The 16,126-nt window shown below is 36.0% G+C and overlaps 2 protein-coding genes across 4 annotated transcripts in view; one reads left to right on the forward strand and one right to left on the reverse strand.

The window, feature by feature from the left end:
- Nucleotides 1-113: 113 nt before the first annotated feature.
- On the reverse strand, nt 114-5,685 carry e2f6 (E2F transcription factor 6). 3 transcript variants are annotated; one of them, XM_058757010.1, is made up of 8 exons: nt 5,232-5,685; nt 4,035-4,174; nt 3,880-3,941; nt 3,573-3,774; nt 3,285-3,440; nt 3,085-3,199; nt 2,138-2,312; nt 114-1,347 (listed from the first exon to the last, which is right to left on the reverse strand). In XM_058757010.1, exons 1-8 carry the CDS (start codon nt 5,601-5,603, stop codon nt 1,028-1,030), a joined length of 1,542 nt encoding a protein of 513 aa, XP_058612993.1. In that variant the 5' UTR covers nt 5,604-5,685; the 3' UTR covers nt 114-1,027. The 3 variants fall into 3 exon arrangements, with proteins under 3 accessions (XP_058612993.1, XP_058612992.1, XP_058612994.1); XM_058757009.1 differs by having other exon boundaries at nt 114-1,482; XM_058757011.1 differs by having other exon boundaries at nt 114-992; nt 5,232-5,683.
- Nucleotides 5,686-5,812: 127 nt separating this feature from the next.
- The window catches only part of mboat2b (membrane bound O-acyltransferase domain containing 2b), a 35,127-nt gene continuing 24,813 nt past the window's right edge, over nt 5,813-16,126 (forward strand). The window contains exon 1 of the mRNA XM_058757012.1: nt 5,813-6,322. Within this exon, the coding sequence (XP_058612995.1) occupies nt 6,239-6,322 (84 nt within the window). The 5' untranslated portion in view covers nt 5,813-6,238. The remainder of the gene's footprint in view (nt 6,323-16,126) is intronic.

A 16,126-nucleotide genomic window follows, 5' to 3' on the forward strand; every position in this document is an offset into this window, starting at 1 on the left:
TATTTTCTGCACTAGAGATATATTTTTACAAAAATAACTGACAGAATATCAAAGTAGTGGCTCAACAGTTCACAGTATTGTTATACATTTTAATAGTTACACTACAGTTGAAAAGTTTGGGGTAAGATGTTTTTTTAAATATTTATGAAAGAAATCTCTTATGCTTCCCAAGACTGCACACAGCAATACTGTCAAATATTATTACTATTAATTAAAAATTACTATTTTAATATATTTTAAAACGGAATTTATTCCTGTGACTGCATTACTCCAGTTTTTCCATGTCACATGATCCTTCAGAAATCATTCTATTATGCTGATTTGGTGCTCAAGAAACATTTCTGATTAATATCAATGTTGAAAACAGCTGCGCTGCTTAATATTTTAATGAAAACCATGATATTTTATTTCTCAGGATTCTTTGATGAATAGAAAGTTCAAAAGAACAGCATTTATTTGAAATGTCTTTCTGTCACTTTTGATTCATTTAATGTGTCCTTGCTGAATAAAAGTATTAATTTCCTTCCACAAAAAACAAATAAAAAATCTCACAGACCTCAAAATTTTGAACCGTGGCGTACATTTACAAAGCACTCCCCCATAAACGAGGACATCTTGCCATATTTAAACAGGGTCCAAGGTCCATCTTCGACTACCACCGATTTTATTAATTTACAGCATAGTCAGATGGTCCAAAAAGAAGAAGAAAAAAAAAATTAAAAAAATCACCCTTTTCAAAAGACAACCTTCAAGTTTCCTCATAATGGTTATAGAAAAAATACTTTAAACTGTTCAAAATACTCATCCATATATTTACAAATCAAAAATCTCCAAATGATGTTTTTAACCCCAGCAGAGTGAATATAAGCACAGTGGTCTCTCCAAAAAGGCCGACAAAGTCTGTTAAGATGGGCTAGTTTGTCTCAAAGAAGCAAAGGCTCTTCTTTTAGGTCCTTAAGCGCTCTGTACAGCTGCTACAGTATTTGAAACATCTGTAAAAACAAATGGGAAAAACGGTTTCAGTCAATCATTCTGCAGCCCTGTCCAATGCAATATCAACTGCTGCAAGTTCAGGAGCTGAACAATTATCATGTTTATAGAGGTCCACAGGTGCAGGATCTTCATCCACTGGAGTGGAACCCTTTCTCCTTTGCAGTGGTGCTGGATCAGAGTAGTTGTTCCACTGGAATAAGGTTGGTACAGCCCCTTTCTTCAGCAAGCGGCGCCCTTTAGGATTCGACGGCTCTTTCACATCTTCTCTCTTGAAATGACGACTGCAGACTCTCATATGGGAAGTGATGATTAAATCCTTGCGTTGAATGTTGCATATCCACTTTTTGCGTCTTTCTTCGTCCGTGGGGAAAGAGTGAAAGCTCAGCACAGAGTTGAATTTTGAGGAAGCCGTACACAATGGGACGCAACAATGCTCGGCTGCACTACTGTCTTCCCGCCGTTGAAATTTAAACTTTCTGGATGCCTTTACTACAATGAGATATTGGTTATATTTGTAACAGTTCTCAGTTCTATACTTCAAAAATGAATCATTGTTGAATCGGAGATACGTAGGCTGCGTCTTGTGCATAGAGTCCATTGCATAATGCGGATCTCAAATGTTGGACTATCCACAAGCACTGAGATTTATTTGTTGACTGGACATTTCTGTTCTTTAACAGCTAATACCATTTAAATGTTTGGGGTCAGTAAGACTTTTTTGTTTTTAAAAGTCTCTTTTGCTTACCAAAGCCTGCATTTATTTGATTAGTAAAAACAGTTTTATTGTGAAACTTAATTCTTAAATTTTAAAATATTAAAGATATATTCCCGTGATAGCAAAGCTGTATTTTCAGCAGCCATTACTCCAAGTCATCAGTGTGACGTGATCCTTCAGAAATCATTCTAATATACTGATTTGCTGTTCAAGAAACATTTCAGGAGAAAATTCAGAAGAACAGCTTTTATTTGAAATAAAAATCTTGTGAAACATTATGAATATCTTTACTGTCACTTCTGAGCTATTTACTGCCTTCTTGCTGAATAAAAGTATTCACTTCTTAAAAAATAAAAATCTTACTGACCCCAAACTTTTAAACGGTATGGTAAGTGGTCAAAATGCATCTAAGTGTGAAATACTGCTAACCTGATATTAGTGGTTGTGTGTGTATCCGGCTCTCCTCTAGTGTTAGAAAGCAGGCTGGTTTGACAAGCTTTGATTCTGTGTTAACTGGATCCACAGCTTCACTTGGGCCCTCAGTCTCACAAGTGAGTATGTGGATGGGCCCCCGGCAGCCTTTCAAGTGGATCTGGATAGATTCCTAGAACAGGATGTAAATATAAGTTTATATTACACATATTCCTTCCAGCTATCGAATGAGTGTCCTTTAATCATTATTCAAATTAGGTGTGGGCAAGATGACCAAAATGAAATGCAAATGTCCTTTCCCTGTTGTCCTTTCACATCAAAATCCACCAACATATTTGCTTAGAAAGGTTTTTCACTTAGAAACTGTGCTTGATCTGTGCGTATTTTCTTCCCAAATCAGACGAGACTATTTTTTTCCACTGGAGAAATCAATGTAATGGATAGAGAACTTGGATTAACCCGGAAGCAACGGTTTAAAGTTAAAAACGTCTTAAAGATAGATTTGTTTATAACAAACATGCAGCTTTTTATTTCACAGGACATTAATCGATGGACTGAAGTCATATGGATTACTTGTGATGTTTTTATCAGTCGTTTGGACTCTCATTCTGACGGCACCCATTCACTGCAGAGGATCCATTGGTGTTGTGAGCAAGTGATTTAATGCTAAATTTCTCCAAATCTGTTCTGATGAAGAAACAAGCTCATCATACTTCTTGGATGGCCTACGGGTGAGTCAATTTTTAGTTTTTGGAAGAACTATTCCTTTAATGGAAATCACAACAGCAGGTGATATAATATAGGTTTCTTATATAAGCTTCTGTCACTAAGACCTCACACATGGATTCAATATATATTGTCAAACCGCCTAGCCCTAATTTAAATATTACATTTGAAAATGACCCCTAAGGCTCAAAGTCTTTTAACATGTCTCTCACACTTACCTCAGTGGGCGTAGGCACCTCTAGCTTGGTCTCTTCAGGGGCCCTGATGGCTAGTATAGTCTGGTCCTTGAAAACACCAATCTGACAGATGTCCTCATATGTCACATAAGCTGAGGTACAACAGCAGTTAAGACCAAAACAACTGAAAGAACTACTATAACATTTGTTAGAAATATTATCACAGAAATATGAGAGGATATTCAGCATTGTCTTTGAGGTCGGTCAGGGCAAAGAGCTGTTGGGCGCAGTCTTTGATGAGCCAGTCAAGGGCCTCCTCCGTTGACTTCAGATGAAGTAGGTCAGCTTTCGTCTTGGCGCTCCACTGGTTCCCCAAGCTGCTGTTTGGTGATGGATTCCTTGAACATATATAGAAAAATCACTGTGTAAATCAAACCTCTAGACTCACTTCCAACTATTGTATTTCAATGGTCAAATTTCACTTTTTCAATCTACCAGATCTTGTTGTGGAACGTTCTGTCTAAACTTACATCCACTGGATCTTGTTTTTGGACGTCTTTTTGATTAGCTGGATGCCGGCTAGCACATTGGTGATGTCATACACCCGCCTCTTTCGTGTGCCCAGTTTTCGAGTAACCTCATTGAGGTCAAGGACTCCATTCGGAGCCGAGTGAAGAAGCTGCATGAAGCGTTTGGTCAGTCGTCCAAGAGCAACGTCAGAGCGATTCGGAACTGGAATAAAAATTTAGCGCTTTTTAACCTTTGGTCAAAGTACATTCAACTTCTGTGCAGCATCAGAAAGTGAATGAATTCAAAACTTTTGAGAACATCCCATACCTTGACTGGTGGATGCCCCCATTGCTTGATTCATATGGTTAATGTTGGGATAGCTAATTAAACTAAAAGAAAGCACATTATATAATGAATGGGAAAAATAATCAATAATGTTTCATTCCTTTTTGTAGCAGTTATTTAACGTAATGTAGTGTTACCTTCCAGTGAGACACTGTCCTTGTACTTGGCTATTCATGCTATGTAAACCATCATCTGCGAGACTATGGTCTTCATCATCTTCTTCCTCAAAATCCTCAAACTCCACATCATAAAGATCATCTTCTGCAGCAACCCCACCCTTTCAAGACAAAATTAAGGTTAAAAACACTTGATACTGCATTGCGTTATCCAACGTATTTAATAGCAAAATTGCCCCAGCTATTTGAGCACATGTATTTTACTTCTTGATAACTCTTAAACAAGATGCAATCATTTTATTTTTATACATTTTATTTCCGTTTGCAGCTGTACAAATATAGAGTTAATATGAAGCTCAAAAGATAATAATGGCCAAATAAAAGCTTTAAACAATAAGGTTAATATTGTTTAATATTAATTTTATCAAACCATTTTGGATAAAACGGTAATGTTAATCCAAGAATAAATGTGATCCTGAACAAAAAAAACAGTCTTAAGTCGCTGGGGTATATTTGTAGCAATAGCCAAAAATGCATTATATGGGTCAAAATGATTGATTTTTCTTTTATGCCAGAAATCATTAAGATATTAAGCAAAGATCATGTTCCATGAAGATATTTTGTAAATTTCCTACCGTAAATATATCAAAACTTATTTTTTTATTAGTAATATGCATTGCTAAGAACTTCATTTGGACAACTTTAAAGGCGATTTTCTCAATATTTAGTTTGTTTTTTTTTGCACCCTCAGATTCCAGATCTTCAAATAGTTGTATCCTAACAAACCACACATAAATGAAAAGCTTATTTATTCGGCTTTCAAAAGATGTATGAATCTCAATATAAAAAAATTTACCCTTATGACTGGTTTTGTGGTCACAAATGCTAATTTATTTGTTTTGTTTTTTTCACTTAATATAATAACACTTTGAAATGTACAATATAAATGTGAATAGATTTGTTTTTATTCAGAATGACTTTCACACTGTTCCAAAATATGATCACATGTTTAAGTGTATTATGATCATGATTTATATGAGGCAGAGCATCTTAATAATACATTAGTAATAAACCACTTCATTATTATACGGCCAAAATACGGTAGTTGTATCTGTATTATGTTTTATGGAGCTTTGATCAATGCATAATGTCAAAAATACTGAATGACTTTCTGATATATATATAGTTGGTTGTATATATGCACTGCACCCTTCCCACCTCCTCCACTGGGTCCGAGTGCTCTTCCAGCTCATCACACGAGCTCCAGCCGGAGACCGGTCCCTCTAATGGGGGCATAATAGGGATGGCGTCCGCGCTGATGCCGTTCGGCGTAATGTGATGGCTCAGGAAATGATCCTCGCATATCTGATGTTGATCTGTGATTTCGCGCTCAGTCTCCCGTAAAGCGGCCAGCCACACTTTCACTCGGGCCTTGTCTTTGGGGAAACTGAAAAATCTCTTGCGCGGACGGCTCGATTGCTCTCCCGGTCTGAGATCACTGTGGTTTATGCATCCTTGAACCACACACTTCACCATCGTCGCAACACGCTGCCAGATTATTTCGCTACATTCAATCAGATCACTGTACATGTGCAATGTTTACACACACCACGAGAAGAAACGCAAAACACGATGTCACGTGATCCCGTCTGACCAATCAAATTATTTGATTTTCTGCTTCATGTTTTTTCTATTGGATAAGCGCACCTAGTGACATCTAGTGCAATGGAGAAGTACTACCATTTTATACAACACTGCATCCTTTTTAATGTCTGCATTGTCTTGGTTTTTTTGGTTTACGTAGATGTATTAATATTAACATTTCATTTGCATACTGTATTTATGAGCATTCATCATTCAGTAGCATACATGTAATACAAGTTAATTTAAAGGAAGTGTTAGAAAGTTTCGCGGAAATGAGTCGGACTTCCCCTCAAAGTGAAGTCTGGCAAACTCTTACCAACGTCTGCCTTTCAGCCAATCAGAGCGGCCGAACGCCAAGTTGCGTAATTAATATTCATGAGTCAAGCCTTCACTGTAGTGGGATTTGTAAATGCGTTTGGCGGACAGTGGGGTGTTGTACTGCCGTTTTTTACCAGCAGTGGACAGCAGCAAGCAGCAACAGTCTCTCCAGAGGTGGATGTGGATGTGTGGGATTGAATCAGGGCGAGCTGGGCTGCCTCTGTCATAGAGAGAACAGCACAGAACTAATACAATAGCGAAACATGGCTACTGAGACGATATCAGCCTGCACCGGATCCAACTTACTCCAGCCAATAAGCGAGATAACCAACCTTCCGTTAGATCAGGTACATTTCTGTTGTTTGTATTTTGTGAAATGAGTACTGGAGGCACAAAAACCCTCATCACAGCTTTCATTGGCATCCAGGTCCTTCTACAAATCCTTTACAGGCTGTGCACGAAAACATTTGGTAAGGACAATGAAAACGTTGCATTTTTAATGTTTCCTCCCGAAATTCATGACGTCTTCCTGAGCAATCGCTTATTTCCGTCGGATAGAGTTGATGGTGTGCTCGTGAAATGTGTCATTTGCGTGATGAAATGGATGGTGGACTGCTCGAGGATTTGCAAATGTGGACATTAGCGAATTTAATTCATATAATACAACCTAGATTAATGTAGGCATAGATCATATAATACAGGGGAGAAAAGACACTAGTCAGTGTCAGGATGTCGTGCTACTACCCAAGAGAGTCCTTTTTAAAGGTTTTTTTTTTTTTTTTTTTTTTGGTGGTTATCATTTCTGTTTGCTTAAAATTAACACATATATTGCACAGGGAAATGCTTACATATGGGATGCTGCTCATAGCCTAGTAAGTTGTCTATGTAGACAGCATTTTGGGATGACCATGATAGGCTCTGTGTGTACCTCAGAGAATAGCAGTTTGGGTAATTGCCTTGTTTTGAATCTGTGTTCTCTAAAAGACATTGACAAACTAAAACAAATTCAGTGAAATCACATTGCATGGTCAATGATGTGGTGTCATTTTCACCAGGAAATACTGAAGCAATTTTAACAGGATGCTTTGAGTGTTAAGACTTTCTCTGCATTGATAAATATCATATCAAAACATTTCCGTTGAATTAAAGATTTGTTATCATGATAGATGGGGAACAAAAACTATTAGGCCTACATTGCAAGCATTTACATCTGCAATGGCCATTTTAATAAGTCTACATTTATTGATTTGTAAATAGCTTGTACTTGTATTGTATAGCTATATTTAAATGAGATGCCAAAGAAACCAACAACCATGACCTAAGGTCAGGGACAGAGGCTTATGGGAGTGTACGTCATATTATGAAGATAGATGCTGATGGTGATACCTTTCTCACTGAAATATTTCAGAGAGGTAATTGATAGATGTTAATTTGGGCTTTTTGTTTAAAAGCATCTTAACCTTAAACCTTTAGCTCTGACCAAATGATTGACAAGATTTTATTGAAGAATGGACACAAGCCATAGTTTTATGCAATATCTGACTTTGTAAAAAATGTCTTGAACATTTTGTGCTGATTATGTGGATTTTTCAGACACTGGTTTTATGAAACCATGAAACCAGACACCAAAATGGGCAAGAGTGGTGATTTAGTACATTTATGTATGTAAGCTTTTATATTGATTTAGTACCGAGAGGATTTTAGTAAAGACATTTGAAAAGATGGGGCTGTCTGTGCACATATTTTTTACTGCAAACAAAAGGCAAACATTCTGTTCAAAAGTTTGGGGTCAGTGAGATTTTTAAATGTTTTTTAAAAAGTATCTTATGCAAACGAAGGCTGTATTTATTTGATTAAAAATACACTAAAACAATAATATCATGAAGTATTACTACAGTTTAAAATAACTGTTTCTGTTTAATATATTTTAAAGCTGATTTTTAGTAGTCGTTACTCTTCAGTGTCACATGCTCCTTCAAAAATCATTCTAATATCCTGATTTGGTGCTCAAAAATATTAGTTATCATCACTGCTGCAAACAGTTTTTGTGGAAACCATGATTGCATCTTACATAATAAAAGTATCAATTTCTTTAAAGAAAAATCATCCAGGAAAATCATCCATTCCCAAACTATGGAACGGTAGCCGTTCCATATATAGACACTTTAGATTACATTTACATTTAGTCATTTTGCAGACGCTTTTATCCAAAGCGACTTACAATTTGGGGAACACATGAAGCGATTCATCTTGAAGAGGCAATTCGACAAAGGAAGTGCTTGTAACACCAAGTCTCAGGCATTGTTTAACATAGATGTAGGTTTTGTAGAAAAGTTACCTCCTCTAAAGTGTCCTGTTGATGGAGAATAACTCTAAAGTGAGAACAGACTGTAATGTGAGCAGTGCTCGTCTAGCATTGCTCTCCCTCTGCCAGACACTGGACTCCTGTTACACTTGGGCCTAAAAGAGAGAAAGTCTCTAATGCCTTTTGTCTCTTGTGCAGTTTGTGGTTAGTTTGGATCAGACGATTTCCCTCGTTCCCACTACAACAGGATGTCTTGTTCTGTTCTGTTTTGTACACATTACAGCCGCATTCATCAAATGACAGCACATTTTATCAGTGTTATTCTGAGGTCACAGCGGGTCACCAGCTTCAGGGCTTTTAATATTCACATCAAGAACGTGCCATTTCACAGCCGTGCATGGTTGGGTCAAAAGGTCAAGGCCTAAAGCAAAAATCTCTTCGGTAGAATTTTGTGATCTTTGGCTTCAGAACTGACAGTTTATAATAATAATAATAATATTATTATTATTAATAATATTATTATTAACTTGACCACTGTTATGAATTGATGGTGGGGGCTAGAACTGTCTGTTTGTTTGACCAGTGGCAGGGGGAAGTGTTTGTGTAAAGTGTATTCTGGGGTTGTGGTCATATCTGTATCGGCCAATATGTGATTTGTTAGTGGTATCAAAAGTTGAGGCATCCGTCCCATCTTTTGTTAAACACGAATAATATGGTGCTCATAAGTTTACATACCCCTTGCAGAATGTGCAAAATGTTAATAATTGAAACAAAATAAGAGGGATCATGAAAATTGCATGTTATTTATTTTTTTAGTACTGTCCTGAATAAGTATGAGTCCCTCAGTTGTCATCAGTGTGAAAATGTTGATCTTAAAGTCGTACAGTCACTTTTGGAAAGGGTTCAAATGTGCAGAAGATGCTGGAAAACTAAAGAATGTGCAGGAGCTGGAGGATGTTTCTGAAGAACAGAAGGCAGTTGAACTGCTCAGGACCAACAAGGGACTCATGAACAACTATCACAAAATATAAAAACAGTCCTGGATCATCCAGGAAATGACACACAGTATTAAAATTCAAGGGTATGTAAACTTTTGAATGAGGTCATTTTTATATGGGGGGGGGGGTTAGTGATTAATGGCAAAATTTTCAGTTTGGGGTGGAGTAACCCTTTAACATTTTGTACATTCTGCAAGGGGTATGTAAACTTATGAGCACAACTATATATATACATATATATTTTATTTTTTCATATAAAGGAAAAATATAAAAAGAAAGTTGGTCTGCATTTGTTTTAAGTTTCTCACTTTATTTGATGCTTGGTGTAATTTGTAGCGTCTGCAGAAATCTGGACTTTTAAGGTGAATGTTTGTTTTTTGTTTTTTTTTGTTTGTAATCAGCCTAACAAAATGCAGATTTATATCTAAGGACAGCCAATACAATATTATATTGGTATCAGTCAAAATGTCCATATTGGTTTTCAGTTATAAGTTCAATTATAGCTTTTGAAACTACAGATTTTATTTTTAATTTTAACCAAAATGGGGTACAGTTTTATATAGGCTATCTGGCATGATTATCAGCCACAACATCAAAATAATCATAGGCATCAGCCAAAATTTCCATATAGGTGCATCCCTGGTGCATTTAGTGATCAGTTCAATTATAGCATGTCAAACTATTGATTTTATTTTTAGTGCAATTTTAATTTTATTCATTTATTTATTTTTTACCAAAAAATATAGAATATATATATTATATACAGCAGATGTGCCCAAACTCTGTCCTGGAGGACCAGTGTCCTGCAGAGTTTAGCTCCAACTTGCCTCAACACACCTGCCGGGACGTTTCTAGTATGCTTAGTAAGAGCTTGATTAGCTGGTTCAGGTGTGTCTAATCGGGGTTGGATCTAAACTCTGCAGGACTCTGGTCCTCCAAGGACTGAGTTTGGGCACCCCTGATATACAGTATTTGACATTTATTGATTATCTGCCATGACATTAAAATAATTATTGGTATCAGCCAACATTTCCATATTAGTGCATCCCTGGTGTATTCAGCAATCAATTCATTTATAGCATTTAAAACTTTTTTTAAATTTTTTTAACCAAGATGACAGAATTTTGTATCTGCGGTACCATTTTTGATTATCTGCCATGACATCAAAATGATTGTTGGTATTGGCCAGAATTTCCATATCGGTGCACCACTGGTGTATTCAGTGCTCAGGGAACACGGATGGATTGCTGAGACCTTTAGTGACTCAAGAAGTGGCGTGTTAACATTTTATGCTCTGCTTAACCATTTGACTGTGAGAGGTGTTGGTTTCTTGGGCTGAATGAACAGGTGAAGTTGAAGGCGGTTTTCTTATGTAACAATGCCACAATAACTTTTGCTTAACAAAGACCCCATGCCTCATTAATGCAAATAACACCCATGTGTATTGTTGTGCAGGCCTCCAAATTCATTAGTCAGCTCTTGTGTCCCTGATCTGTGGAGCCTTCGCTGGTTTGATTGAGTTTAAGGCTCATGCTAATAAATCACATGAAGTGCTGATCTCAGAGCATTTGCTCGCTACATGTGCATCTTTATAGCAACTAACAACTTAAGTAAAACTAGTAGTTTTGAGTCGATTTTGATTCTGAGCCCTGATCTTCTGGTCTCCCACTGGAAGAGGAAGCCTCAGTGCTCTTTGCTAATTGCTCAAGGAGAGACCATTATTCCCATGGGGATCCTTATGGAAACAATGGAGTCCAATAATTGATTTAAATAAGCGAGCTGAGTTAGAGGTTGTTTTGGGTGTTATTTACATGCAGTTGAGGAAACAATAATTCACACTCTAAAAATAATCTCTAACTCGTTCTGGATGTTTAGGCTGTTCAGTGAGTCACATGTTTCTTTGGTTCCTAAATTGGCATGATGCTCACTTAATTTAGAAACTGCTTGATCATTTTTCTTTATTGAGTAATGTGGAGCAGTGGGCTCTCTGAGTCTCTCAGACGATGCAGATTAATTTAGCATGTCTCCAGGGGATAAGAATCCTAGCGTGAAAGTGTTTTAGAGACTGCGGTTTACTCTGTAACTCAGCATTTTCACTCATGTGCTGGAGAAAAACAAATCCTCACGTTGCCACATTGCTACTTTGTGGATTACATAACAAACAAGGCCTATCCAAGAATTATGTGTGCTGCCAAAGGTTGGCCTTATACATCTTTTAACTAAGAGACATTTAAAAACACTTAAAATAACTTAAAATCGAAATCCAGACATACAGAGACTGATTATTCTAAAGGTCTTTTTTTGTGAAAAGCTACACATTTTAAAAATCAGGCATTCACATGTGATGCATTCTTGCCTTCATATACAGCAGATGGAGCACAGCAGAGCAGAATGGAACACGTTTTCAAAAGTGGAATAATCATTTTTAATAGCTCTATTAAAAATATATCTGTTATTATTTCATAATATGCATTTGAAGTTATTTTTGATTACATTAATTTTAATGATTTTTTTAAACAAAATTTTATATCTGTTTAAAATATATATTATCTGTTGTTTATCACTTATTAGCATAACATCAAAATACTTGTTTTAATATTGTGCATCCCTAATGCATAAAAGGACTCCTAATTGTTTTATCTTTTAGTCCTTTAAGCTTTTTGCAATTGATTAAAATTATTAGAAATGACATTTTATCTTGAAGTCTTCTGTGAAATGTTGTTGCATGAAATTTCTTTCTTTGAAAGTTTTTGTGGCCAATCCTGTGGCATGAAGAGCTCTGTAGAATCCATCTAAATAATAAGATCATTGGATCTATAACTGATGCTAAGTGCAAGCAAAACTGATATCCATTCCACTCCAATTCCAGTCCATTTCTAAGATAAATTAACCAATTTTTGCCTTTGCATACCAAAGACAAAAGCTAATTCAATCTGAATATCCATCATGCATTGCTTTGGAAGCTCTTATTGGAGTGGTCCATCTCCAGAGTTCACTGTAGTGTCAAGGGCTTATTGTTATGTAATGGTTATCCTTACCTGCTCATTTGATGGTAGCATGAGTGCACCATGTGCATTAGCATCACCAATAAATAATTGAGTATCTAATGCACTGTTTGGTGGGAGCACTTAGTGCTCAAGAGAGATTTAATCATCGGCTAACTGCTTGTCATGTAATTCCAATGCCATAGCCAAGGTCAGGCATTTGGTTAGGGAGATTAATGGGTTAAGTGTTGTAGAGCTTACCCTACCACAAATGCTTCTTGCTTAAATGTTATGATGGACCCTCATAGCTACGAAGAAGGATTGATAAAAGGTTTGATTTCAGATGTTTGATCTGTGACTGGGCGCTGGAAGGAAAATGGGAGTATGAAATTACATTTGAAAGCACAAAGAAAAATGCTGGTACTCTGTTGTTATATTTGCAAGCAATAATGTTGTATTAATGATCTCTTGCATAAGCACATTTTAGTCAACAGTTAGCTGAGTAATCAAACTATCAGTCTGTCAAATATATAGTCAAAGCCGTTGTTATCGGCCAATATTTAGCATGTCTTAATTGTCATCATTAGCCCATTCATTTTTCTTTTTGGCCAATAAGTGTCGGAAGTGTGACTTTTATTTTGACAGCACTGCCTGAGCTTAGACACTAGTGCTCCCGTGTCCTATCTTCATTAGTTTACTGTTTTTGTGTAACATATCATGTATTAATGTCATTTTCACTACATACCTAAATTAGCGTTTCTTTTTTGGGGTGAAAGTAGGATTCCTTGTGTGGATAGATTTACCAGATTACTGAGTGCACTGTTGGTTAGAACGTTTACTTTATTTATTTATGTTTTCCTCACTTCCTTATTGAAAAATATTATAATAGGATTACAGAATCAAGCAAGATGTTGCTACCTGTTTATTTTACATAATTATTTTTAGCAAGTTCAGAAAGTTTGTTTTTAATTTATTCATTTTGAATTATTTATATCTAATTCATTCCACTTAATTATTTTGTAAATATTATGTTAAATAAATAAAAATTTCATTTCAGCAATTGTTGTGCATTTACTAACTTTAAATTAAATATTGCTCTATTTTGTAATCGTTTATTGGCTTTATCATCAGCAGCCATCCATATCGGTTGACCTCTAATTAAAACATTCATATATATATATATATATATATATATATATATATATATATATATATATATATATATATATATATATATATATATATATATATATATATATATATATATAAAGCCAATAATAAACTTATTTATTTAATTTTAAGGAATTTTTGTTCACTTTTGTAATTTTTGTTGTGTGTGGTTTGCTAAGTGATGTTCAAAATCTGGGTCTTGAAGTTAAACCAAATGTACAGTACTAAGATCTACAGTACTAAGAGGGAAAATATTCCTGCTCTATATCACATTATATCCCATGCAGAATAAAAATGTAATTGGGTTTCAGTTGCATATCACTGCAAGAGATATGAAAAAGGTTACTTTGCTTTGATCTCCATAGAAGTGCTCGGAGTGGAGAGCAAATCAATCAGGCCAAGCATGTGGCCAGTGACAGCTGAAAAGACTGATGACTGCAGCGGGCAGCTTTCATTCTGCACCTCAGTGTCCTCTTTTATTTTTAGGAGGGCCGTGTCCTAGCAACAGGCTTCTCAAGTATTGCCACAAAAAGCCGATGCACTTCAAGCTGAAGTGTGTCATCTTTGCGCCTCTAGCGTTACCAAAAGGAACTGCAAAAATAGTGATTGTTCTTAAACAGGTTTCCCAATGCTTTCCCTTTTGCTTATTGGTCGGCCAATCAGATTGTCCCTCCTAAACTAAATTGCTATAATTGAAGCAATAATTCTTCATTATTATAATTATTTTTGCTCATCATACAGGCCATTTAACATAGAACACCATAAATATGCCATATTATGCAAAACTCAGCTGAATATAGCAGTTTTTACTGAACAATATGAAATGCGAAAGTTTTGAAATATAGTACTTTTAAATGTAAGTGTGGAACCTACATATACAGCTTATATGTCCACTATAATGGGTGCAGAAATAAAATTTTTGCTGTTGTTGTTTTACACATTAACATTTGTTGTGCTTTGTTTTGCTGACAGATATTGTTTGATTTTGTGTAGCAGTGCTACAGTGTTCGTGAGTCAGCTTGAAATTTATATTGACCCTACATCCCTCCAGACTTATTGTGGTATTTAGTGCACATTTTCCCCAGTATTTCTCTTTTGTAAAAAAAAAAAACAAACAAACAAAAAAAAACTCTGCCTCTGAAACAACTTTACCTTTTTGCTAAAAACACCAAGTACTTTTGAAATCCCCTGTTCTTTTATTCATTCTCTGTGTTCAATCTCAGTTTCATTTGTTCTGACAATTGGCACATTTAGCATCTCAGCGGAGGCATTCACCACCTGATGAAGTGTAGAGGCCTTTCGCTTTCCCTGCGTCAGCTGACCTTGATGAATCTCCAGGATATTTCTAGCCAAGCCCAAGCACGCTCAGATTCATCTGCTGCTTATCAGAATTTGTAGGTTTGGCAAATTCTCGGATGTAGTTTTATCTCCAGAGGGGTGCAGACAGCTTTAGCCTGTGCTCTGAGGTGATGAGGACCTCTGCTCAGGTTCCTCTGCAGTGACACTGGAGCTCAGGCACCAGGTAACCTGGACATAAAAGAGACTAAGAATGTAATGAGACGCATCAAGGATCATTAATTAAAGAAGATAGAGAGAGACAGAATGAAAGAGAGGTCCAACTTTTCTGGCTAGCTTGCTTCATAGGAGCAGTAGCACGTCAACATGGAGCAGTGCAGATGTGCTGAGTTATTGATGAAGGTGAGCAGGTTCAAGGCTGTTATTTGAGTTCCTCATGTCACTCAGGTATTGGATAATATGCTTTAGGCATTCGTCATACTTTGACAATACGTTATGGGACATTGCTTGTTTATCTATGTTTGGCATTTAGCATCATGTTAAGTTTTATATAACTAACTTTAAAATCACTCTAATAATGCTAAAGACAAATAAATTACCCAGTTCCAGTTTTGTTTTGTTTTGTGTTGTATTACAATTAAAAAAAAATTTTTAAAATGCATTTTTTAAAGGATAAAGGTTTTCAACAGTACTTCTCACTGATTAAAAATGCCGTCTAATAATTTATGGAATAAGAGCAATACAAATTTCTTCTTCTTCTTATGAGAAATCACAAAACAGTTTCCATAAATTCCCTTATGTTCTAGCACAGAAAATTACTCCTTTTATGATTGCATTAAATCACTCCAGTTTAAGTTAAATAGTTTCACTAGATGACCTTTTTGCAAAATGATAAAGCAGTAATTACACAGAAATGGGCTCATGTTGTTCGGTCAAAATGTCAAACGTTTACCAGCATCTGCTTCAGATGAGTGTTATCGAGTTCAGTAACTTGGCCTGTTTTTCCAGGGTTTTTGTTTTCCAGCCTCTTTCATTTACAACTGGCTGTTAAGGCAGAGCTTGTGAATGAGCCTTTTTAATGTTCTTCTGTAAAAATGTTTGCTCGAGCCCCTTTTCCCTCTCCTCTCTCCTTGACTACCCTTAACATCGAGCGCTTACGAGAGCATGCTTTATAATCTGTATTAGAGGTCGACCGATAGTGGATTTTACCGATACCGATAGCTAGGTTGGACCACACTGGCCGATACCGATTAATCAACCGATAGTTTTCAAAATGGATACTGAAAGAGCGCTAGTGCTTTACTATTTAAAAAAAAAAAAAAAAAAAAAGCAGCAACCATACTTTGTAAATGAATAAAAATATTAATATTATTTACTGTATTGATCATTAAAGTTATT

The sequence above is a fragment of the Onychostoma macrolepis genome, chromosome 20 (assembly GCF_012432095.1).
Source record: "Onychostoma macrolepis isolate SWU-2019 chromosome 20, ASM1243209v1, whole genome shotgun sequence".
NCBI lineage: Eukaryota > Metazoa > Chordata > Actinopteri > Cypriniformes > Cyprinidae > Onychostoma > Onychostoma macrolepis.